This window comes from Atta colombica, unplaced genomic scaffold (genome assembly GCF_001594045.1).
Source record: "Atta colombica isolate Treedump-2 unplaced genomic scaffold, Acol1.0 scaffold136, whole genome shotgun sequence".
Lineage (NCBI taxonomy): Eukaryota > Metazoa > Arthropoda > Insecta > Hymenoptera > Formicidae > Atta > Atta colombica.
The window spans coordinates 239179-249752 of NW_017259224.1; the positions used below are offsets into that span (position 1 = coordinate 239179).

Below are 10574 nucleotides of genomic sequence, written 5' to 3' on the forward strand. Positions count from 1 at the left end.
CAACTCGTTTAAACAAACAGTATTACAGGACGTTTCTGCACAGATAATGTTTGCCTGCTCGAGATGTCACTATATTTGCATCAGAATATGAAATAAAAGTGTAACTGAAAGTATTAGCATATATACATTTCCATCGTTATATTGCTCCATGTACACAGGCATTCTCATCATCCTTCTGGCATCGGTTCTATCTTGTAACGTAGTTAAATATTGCAAACAATATGAAAAGCGAGTGAAAATATCTTTCGCAATGCGCTACCACGCTAAGGGGTTTAAATATCGGTAAATATAATCTTAAACGCTAAATCACGGTTCTAAATCTATTATCAAGAATTTACTTCATATTCCAATAATAATAATCTCTAAAATCACACAAATAGGATTAGAGACGCGATTTTTCATTTTATGATATTAATTCTCAATAATGTATATTACCGAAAATACTATCGCCACTTCATCTAGAGGGCGATTCGATAATTTCTGTCAATTCACAGATTTATTCGAAATTTACGTGTTTTTTTCTTATCGCTGCACCATTTCATTTTTGAGAGGTAGACGAGCCCTCTGTCTTAATCATGACGGATTTGCTCGCTTCGGAGCTGGCTTGAGTTCGTTCTCTGGCAGTGACTTACGATTTACTCGCTTCGAAAGATTTCGTAGAGAAACCAGAACTCTGCCTATTTCGCTGGCTGTTTGATGATGTGGAGTCATTCCGTCGTCGAAAATGATACAGTCTAGAGCCGAAAGAACCAGCTCTATTTCGAAACTGCGATAAATGCGACTCTTGCGCGTTTGGCAGTGTGTTATAGTCATCTGAAAGTAGGCGTTCGCTTGTCAGTGAATCTTCCCTAGCGCTTTCAGAAACAGTTCTATTACGTATTCTTGCAGCTTGGAGCATTTCATGTATTTGAGGCTGTAAAAAATGATACAAATATTATATAAAATGAGAAATGAATTCTAAAATGCTATTAAAAAGTTAATTATGAGAAATAATAATTTGTTTTGCAATAATACTCACTTCTACCACTCTAAAATCTTCGATGTTCTTGAATTTTGATAGGTACTCTTGCAATTGAGGATCTACATGAAGCTGATCAGAATTTTTATAATATTTCAAAAATGCCCAAAATTTTTCCAATCCATACAGCTGTCCTATTGATTTAAATAATTCAGTTTAATATTAGTATGATATTGTAATAATTTATATTAATATAATGTACAGCCTGCGGCATACGCATTTTTTCTTATTAGATTGCTTGCGTTTTATTTATAGTAAATTACTCTGGATATTCTGTGCACAGAGTTATGTTCAGATTTTCGAAGTATCCAGGTATCACTTCATTCTGTTTAACCGAACGTTAAACAAAGATGATATGCAATTCTAGTAATTTATTAAAATGTAGCATAATAAACTTATGCTTGTAAGCTTAACGTCAAATTGTTTTTTGTTTGTTGTGCTAGTACTAATTCAAAATCCTAGGACAAAAGTATCCTTCTGGCATTAGTAAAACACTTGATTTGTTGTTGCACAATTTACCGTTTAACTATTATACGATAAAATAGCTAAACAACCTATTTTGTGCTGTTTGTCTACTTTGTGACAATACATATAATAAAAATACATATAAAATCTTATCTTACCGCTTTCATAATCTTGTATCGTTTCCATTTCAAAATCTGTATACAATGTATGTCTGAACTTCTTTTCCAAGCCGTAACTGTAAAATCTGAAAAGGCACTCTAGTCCGTATCGGTATCCTTCGCAGGCATCTTCTTTGGCTATAGTTCTGAATTCCTCGTACATGGTACGATTGAAGTTTTCTCGCAAGAAAAACGACCAGAAACGGAAAAGTGTGTTCATTTCTTGAGATTGTCCGATACCTAATCGTTTGCGTTCTAAAAACATATGAACATAATATGTAAGTAAAAATCTTGATAATATAAACATACAATTTGTTTAATTAATTAAGTCAGATAAAAGTATTTCTACACAGTTTTCTCAGTCGGGAAAAGAAGACGAAATAGAAATTCATCATTTTATAATCTCCATTCACATACATACAAATTAATATCTTAAGAAAATATTTATATTGCTGATACCTTTCAAGCAACGCGAATGATATTTGTGATATGCTTGTTGAGTAAATCCATTATCCTTCAACAAAGCATGACTCGGATGTTCACAGATACTGGGAACACTTCCATAACTATTAGCAAGATAACTTTCATTAGGACTTGTGCCTGCGCTACTCCTGAAATAATAAAATAGAAAACAAATTAAAAATATATATGCAAAATGAATTTAAACTTTCATTTTTCCATTATCATTCAGATTAAAACTTCTACAAGGTTCTTCAGTCGGGAAAAGAAGACATATAGATAGATGAATCATCATGTTATATTTTATACAAAAGTAAAAATATCGTTAGCAATAATTAATACGAATTCATTTCAATTAATCGTAAAACAAAAATATAAATGAGATTACAATACCAGATATTTTTAATTTACAAGCTATGTGTACTTCATAAAAAATTAGCAATTATTTCTCCTCGTATAATTTTAATATTTACACTTTTTAATATTTCTACATGTTAGCAATAAAGTGTTTATCTTGAAATATCGAAAAGTTTATTTTTCAATTTAAGCTGCAAATTTATTGCGAATATTACATACCCCGCGGAATACGTTCGAGGATGATGTTCTCGAACATCCATAACCCAACCAATATGATGCTCCACTGGAGGATTATTGCTGTGACGAGTCTTCCTTTTTCGTGGCGTTCTTGGATCAACAGACGGTCCATCTTTTACAACGGCAAAGAAACGTGGCGTGGTATTTCTTCGTCCTTCTCGTGGACAAAGTTTATCACTCCAACGATTTCTTTCCTGTCTATGATCTCTCTTATCTGGACTCGTGCTTGGAAGCTGTTCAACGAATACATAGCATATATAATATTTTTCTAGGACAATTTTTTATTTCGCAAAGTTTGAATTACCTGTAATGAAATCGAAACTTCTAAATCTTCCATAGAAGGAGGTGGTGGTGGTGGAACTTCCGGATTTGCTTTTCTTGGAGCTTTTGGCGCCATTTTTTCGAAATCTTCCTGACTAATCATATTAACCGTTTTGTAACTTCCAATGGACGAAGAAGAGCCATACTGTATGTTAACATAACTTATTAATATCTCTGGATTTATTTTTGTTTATTTGTTTTTCTAAATTTGAGAGATTAAAGTTCTAATCTTACTCTTTGAAAATTTTGTCTCCATAATTGTTCCTCATAATAATGTAATCCGTCATTGATAAACTGTTCTAATTCTTGAGTCATTTTTACTCTTGTAGTCCACTCTCCTGTTCTATCATGGCCCTCATGCTTTGGGATTCTGGATGATGTAGGACTGATTTGAGTAAATATTAATATTTTATTAATATCTCTATCCGATAATTCATTATCATCGTCATCTTCAGACCTGTAACAATTGTATCAAGATATAAAATATCAACAGTAATCTAAATGTTAAAAGATTAAATAATCATCTCGCTCTCTTCTCTCTGTGCTATGATAAAAAAACAGTTCAGATTTAAGCTTCTTAGGGCCGATTGTTCCATCTTTTGGTAAATTTTATCTGTTGGATAAGTAGCAAGATTACTCAATCACATGCGCGGATTACCAGATTTATCTCACAGATAAAATTTATTAAAAGATGGAACAACCGGCCCTTATTCTTATAAACTTTCAAATTGTTAATAAATAGAGTATAAATTCAAATAAATTAAATATATTATAAATTTTTGAGTTTATTGTAACAAGCAGAAATTTTTAAATAAAAATACCTAAATTCATTCATATTACAATATCCTAAAATATTTCGATATTGACTTGCATGTAAACGGGGATGAAAGAAGCAGATAGTAGTGTGAGTATATAGGACGATCATAACGATTTTTAGTTTGCTGTGATCTTGCGAGCAGGTAAGTAAAGTCGTCCTATGAAAGACCCATGATTCACATCGCATTAGCAAAAAGCTAATGTGACGATGTCGAGATCCGACGAAGAAATTGAACGATTTTTATGATCAAGAGAAACTTAAAATATTTTATAACAAAGTTTCAGAGAATGAAACTTTGAGGATATCTTGAGCGGTGTACGTAAACGATGCACAAAGTACCAGTGATAATTTCTTTGAATCTTTTCTCTCAAAAAATTTTTTCATATTATAAAATTTCTTTGTACGGATATTATTTCATACTTTTGTAAGATAAAATAAATAATTTTCCGACTAAAAATTAAATTTTTTTCCAAAAATCGTTTTATTTTTGTTACGATTTTCACTTTTCAAAATAATTAAGGTTTTTACGGTTTTTAAAACATCTATAAATTATCTTTTTCGTAAAAAAATCATTTCACAAGAGTGTGAATATAGATTCATCTGCCTAGATCGTTGTTTTTCTTTCAACGCATTGCAAAATTATGATTTTTTAATACATAAATAATTTTTATATTTCCTTCTGTATTTTGCTACATAAAAAAATGTTCAAAATACAGATGTAAAACAAAAAAAAAATTTTTTCCGATTTTTAAATTGATTTATTAGGAAAAATATGCTGCTGGCATAAACGAATCACCGTTCACATGACATTAGTGAAAAACAGCAGTTCACACACAGGGTTAATGAACAGGGTAAATTAACATCCATCCAATGGCACTAAAGTCTAAATCTGATCAGAACTTCCTCTAGATGAGGTTTCCAAACAATAATTTTTTCGGAATTAGGTTGTTAGCTTAATGTCCGATCTCCAATGGGAGATAGGAGAACGAATGCATATATATATTGATATATGGGATCTACAGTTTAACGCCGAATCCGAATGGCATTGGTGATCAAAGGTATTTTAATCACCAGAGGAAGTCATTTTCGGTTTAAACGCGAAAAATCGCGTCTATGACACAGGGGATTGAACTCGGATCTACAAATCACGAATCAATCCCATCGAGTAAGCCACGTTTGACGTTTTAATTATACGTAAACTAACCATTCTGAAAAGGCATTATGTCGACCAGTCGGTGGCGGTGAATCCAGTTCCTCGTCAAATTGAAAATCCAACTCTTCTCGTATTGCATTTTTCATTTCAGATTTCTCTCTCTCTTCCGTTCTGTCCTTGTGTGAATGTCTTTCTTCTGTTTTGTCTTTATGTAGATGTTTGACTCTTCTTCTCACCTATAATTTATTTCTGTAATACTTTCGCAAATTTCTGTAGTTTAATACAATAAAAAATAAAATGATAATTACCTCCTTCCAAGCGTTGTCGCTTGATGAATCCGATTCTCCGTTGATTCGTTCTGATAAGCTGTCCGAAGTAGAAACATCTGCTGTGGCCGGTAATTCATTTTCTCCTCTTACATTCGTGGGAGAACTATTATTAAAAGAGAGAAGATACTTTTCTGCAATCTCCATTGTTTCTTTTATCTTTTCAAAATGAAATTTGTTTGTTGTCTTTGTTTGATTACTGTTATCTTTGTTTGATTGCTGTTTCGTAGCGGTAAATCCATTGATTCTTTCCGTTGTCGGCACAAACTCTGGCACATCAGGATTTAAAATCTCATTTATTGTGGAAGAATTTATCTCTGGTTCATCATATCTTATTGTTGAAATGGAATGGTAAGATTCAAACACACGAGGAACTGGGGGAGCAGGCATTGTAGATAAAGGCTTTGCAGTAGGACAAAATGTAGTTTCAGAAGTAGGAATTATTTCAGACTGAGATGGGTTAGACTGTTGCACATGATCTGAAAAGGCGATATTACTAGCTATGTCCAAAAGAGGCCATTTTAATGGATCGAATCTTGTCCTAATCTGAAAAATAAAAATTTATATTTATTATTATTAAAAAAATTCGCCATTATATATGTGCGTAAAGAACATATATGTAAGATTTGAATAATTATAAATACAATGTAATTATAAATACAATGTAATGAGGCTTACTATCAAACCCCATTCATCGAACTTAAAATAAGTTCTAATGGTGTCAGCGAATCCTCTTCTATTTGCTATAGCACAAGTTTTATATCTAACACATATGTAATATGCTAGATTTTTTTAAAAATATGTGCTGTAATCGATTTCGTCAGATTACATGCGCTGTTTTATTAATTTAAAATAAGTTTATAATAATACCTTATATCCATCTTCTAATTCTAACAGCTCCAGTCTATCGGATTCCAAGACTGCTTCTATCACCAAATCTATATCCACCGTTAAATTTTGTACACGTTGAAAAGATGCGATCAAAGTGAGAGGTAAATATCCTTGAGCGTTCATTTTACGACGTAGGAAAAAGTCCTTCACAAGATTTTCTTCAGAAAAGTAATATTCTCTGTGTAAAAAAATAATGTTAAATTACGATATATATGTGTACAAATTATATCGATATAAAAAATATAGATTAAATTTACATTTGTTTTCGTATGTATTCTTTTAATGTAATGGTATCTATGTAATTTGCATTATTAAAATAGCATGTTCCCATATAAGGTATCATATATCCAGAATCGGTATGTTCATATTTATGGGTCTGTAAAAAAAAGAAGAAAACAGTGAAGTCTGAAGAAACAGAAATTACAAAGATAGATATGAACTTTAAAGATCTTCAGTTCTACTATCACTTATTATCCATCAAAATAAGGTCAGAGAGATTCCCACTTAGGTAACATCATTATTGAACTATCGCAACTCGCGGTAATAAATAATTTAAACTGCGTATATCAAAAAGAAATTACTTGTGCACAGTCTGTCGTATAATTTGTATACTCGTGATCGTATCGGTGTCTGAAACCACCACGGCCACGCCCGCCTCGTCCTCTACCTCTGTAATTTCTTCCACCGCGTCCTCGTGAATTATATCCAGTTGATCTATCGTAATCTCTTTCACGCCAGTGCTCACCATCGTTCGCTGTTGATCACAATATAATTAACATTTATATTCGTTTATTTTTATTATCGCTACATGCGTACATTGAAGTTAAGTTTCAATACATATACAAGCATACGCACGCACGTACGCACGATCATTCACAACATATACAAATAAAATTACCTTCACCATTTCTTTCTCTATGATTTTGAAATCTCGGTGATCGCATAGTCCCACGATTTTGTGCCAAGTCAATCTCAAGCGGGACCCATTTTTGTTTATTCGCTGTACAAATGATAATTAGATTTAAATTAAATATAGATTGAAAACATTTCTTATTTACATTGTAGAACAATTCATTTATAAAGTTATTACAAAAGCTTTATTACATTATCTATAAGCAATTATTATAATGAATTCCAAAGATAAAGATCGATTTTCTCACCTTTCCTTTTCTTTTCATTGTTATCCATATGCTCATCGCTATCATCTTGATAGTTTATCTGTTCCTTGTTCTCTTTGCCTTTGCTTTCGACAATGTTGCACGTCTTAGAAGTACTTGGTTCACCATTAAGCACACCATTTTGCTTCAAAGGAGTTACAGTTGTTTTCCTCTATATTAAAAGATAAAATACATTCTGTATACATACCAAAAATAAAAAATAATAAAAGAGAATTCATAAAAGTAAGATAACTCGAGGAACGCGTACATATAATGTGTATAAAAAAATATGTACAAATAATGAACAGTTCTCAGACATAGAAACTTTTATCTGAGATGACAAATATTTGATATTTCTCTAGCAAAATTTCTACACTCACAAATGCACGAATAAATCATTTGCAAGCTCTAGATCTTGCACAGTTTATTATGTAATAATGACATAAGAAATTTATTATTTATGGTAATTAGAATAGATAAAACCATTATTAATACTTATTATTTAATAATAATTTTATAACAGTTTCATTTAAAATAATAATTTAGATAATTTGCTAAAGGTAGTAATTTAACAGAAATTCAATAATAACACCCACCTCTATTTGTGTTCCTAAAGTAGGCCAGTCTCCAATGTTTGTAAAATCACTTGCCTGTTGTAATGAACAAGAAAAATATATATGTTACAGAAAATGTTTTAAAGTATTTGTAACGTTAGAAAAAAGATAAATACTTTAAACATTTGTATTAAAATGAATTATATATAACTAATAAAATAAATCCTTTTAAATAATTTATATTTGTAATTAATCCCCTCATGTATAATTAAAAATTATGCCGTATATATTCTGTAAAATAAAACAATATATAATATAAATATATTTCACTATTATATTTAGTAAACCATTTAATTTAAATAAAGATTTGATTCGTTACATCTATTGAAGTATTGGAAGTTTATTTTCATCATTCTGTGTATTTCAGAAAGTTATGTATCAATTGCATTTAATTATATATGTTATATATTATAATATAGAAATAAAAAATTCTTTTGTGCTTACAATATAATCGAGTATGCTAAAATCGCTTATCTTTTTTAGATAAATACGCGCGTACTAAATGAATAAAATAGAAGACAAAAAACACATCACATACGTTTTGATTGAATTTCCTTCTATCTCTGGGAGCTCTGACAATTGTAGGCTGGGCACCACTTTCAACACCATTTTCTGGAAATAAGAAGAAGAAATGTTTTTATGTAAATATTAAAAATCAATATATAGTTATATAAAATTGTATGTAATACGTTTTAAAGATATAAATTAATATCAATAAATTTGCAATAAAATGTATCGCGTGCGTCTACATATTGGTTAGACATCAGTTATTTTATAAATGTAATATCTAAAAAAGATATTATTTTTATAAAATAATCTTTTTGACATATACTGACTAATATGTTAATGCAACACGCTGTACATTTTCCAAAGCTAAACAAAGAATTTTTATTCTAACATAAAAAAATATGAAAGCTACATGGAGATATTCTTGTGCAAATCTTGGACTACTGTAGTCAAGAATTTTGTATGAACAACCTATGCAGAATTTAATATATTCAGGATAGCCTGTTAAATATTTTTTTCTCGAAAACCGTCTCTGAATAATTATATCTTTATCGATTTCTTCGTAACTTGTATTCCAAACCGCGTGACCTCGATTATCTTTCACATACACGCGTGTTTCGAATATTTTTATCTGTAACATTCGACGTTAGGTCGAAGGTGGAAGATGGAGTAGATGCTGAATAAAATTTTCATACAAATTTATCTTTTTTAGTCACTTTAATTGTTTATTAAATATATTAATTATTCTTCTTTTTTGTCAAAATTCTTTGTAGCTCTTACGATTATTATCGTTGTAAACGAAATATCTTTAACTGTGTAAGAAATATTAATTGAGAGATAAGTTTTGGAAGCCATATAGCATTTGTGTAATTGAAAGGGCAAGATTAGAACAAGAATTGGTACACTGTTAATTGAGAAGTCAAAGCGTATATAATACTATAAAATGCACTACTGAGAGTAATGAATATTAATTATGTTACGCAATATCATAATTGAATATAGTAAAATTGTAATTAAATAACGTTTCATCTTGTATTTTCTTATCGTATGATTTCTATCTTATCGTAATTATTTTTCATTATCTCAAAAAATTGTATCAGTAAAATAGTTTTCGAACTTTTTATATTTATGAGTTTTCATATAATTATATGTATCATTAACTTTAAGTTTTCATTGTTAATTCTGCGTCATTTAGAAGATTTGAAATGAGTTGTGGTAAAAAACATCAACAATTCCACCATATTTACCCAAATTAATTCTATTTTTACACTCAATTTTCATAGTTACTTTACGTTGTTTTTTTACTTATAGTTGATCTTTACATGTAATATTTACACTTAATTGCTTCCGTGCCAAGGAATGCCGAAGCCAGATAATTATGGCAATTTGCCCTCAATGTAGGCGTTCAAAATAATAAACAAGACTTAAATACGATTCGAACATTCTCTCCTAGTAGGACAAATGTAAGATAAAATCTTTTTTTAATGAAACAAATTATTCAAAAGTTAGTTATATTTAATTTATTAATAATTAACACCGATATACTCTATTTAATTTATGACTTATACGAATCTATTATTTCCAGCTTTTTTTTTTAGCGTTTTCCTTCTATTTTATTGCATTTTAATCTGAAACGCCATCTTCAATGAAAATAAAAAATAATAAAATAAACTTCCGCTTTTTAAACATTAAACATAGATTATAAACATTTACAATCTATATCAAAGGCATGATTCATGATTTTAATGTCTCCGCTCGAAATTACGTTAACTAACGTTAGGCCAGGATGTGGTCGTACGTGTCACGAGGTGTAATAACTTCACGTAATCCTATCACGATTCAGCGACTATTACCAGAATGTTATTGAAATGTTACCGGAAGTTATAGAACAATACATGCCGTTTGTATTTATAATTCTTGGTCAGTGATAAAAGCTAAAATATACTCTTGTAAAGTACGAGCACAAAATTTAATGATTTAGTTAGATTGTACATAAATGAGTTAACACAACCGAGATAAGAATGTTCGACAAGAGTTTATATACGTAGTAAAATTTGTAAAAAAATAACTCGAACGAATAAGAGTTCATATATA

General features: G+C 30.2%; 1 protein-coding gene across 1 annotated transcript in view; it reads right to left on the reverse strand.

Annotated features, from left to right (window-relative positions):
* Positions 1 to 517: 517 nt before the first annotated feature.
* Positions 518 to 10574, reverse strand: part of LOC108684621 (la-related protein 1B) — a 16741-nt gene continuing 6684 nt past the window's right edge. Inside the window, exons 2-17 of the mRNA XM_018189042.1 lie at positions 8512 to 8585; positions 7956 to 8009; positions 7363 to 7531; positions 7101 to 7202; positions 6784 to 6956; positions 6460 to 6578; positions 6182 to 6380; positions 5294 to 5857; positions 5037 to 5221; positions 3250 to 3472; positions 2999 to 3160; positions 2677 to 2927; positions 2101 to 2252; positions 1642 to 1896; positions 1019 to 1152; positions 518 to 913 (exon numbers count right to left, since the gene is read on the reverse strand). Coding sequence (XP_018044531.1) covers positions 629 to 913; positions 1019 to 1152; positions 1642 to 1896; positions 2101 to 2252; positions 2677 to 2927; positions 2999 to 3160; positions 3250 to 3472; positions 5037 to 5221; positions 5294 to 5857; positions 6182 to 6380; positions 6460 to 6578; positions 6784 to 6956; positions 7101 to 7202; positions 7363 to 7531; positions 7956 to 8009; positions 8512 to 8585 — 3101 coding nt within the window. The 3' untranslated portion in view covers positions 518 to 628. The remainder of the gene's footprint in view (positions 914 to 1018; positions 1153 to 1641; positions 1897 to 2100; positions 2253 to 2676; positions 2928 to 2998; positions 3161 to 3249; positions 3473 to 5036; positions 5222 to 5293; positions 5858 to 6181; positions 6381 to 6459; positions 6579 to 6783; positions 6957 to 7100; positions 7203 to 7362; positions 7532 to 7955; positions 8010 to 8511; positions 8586 to 10574) is intronic.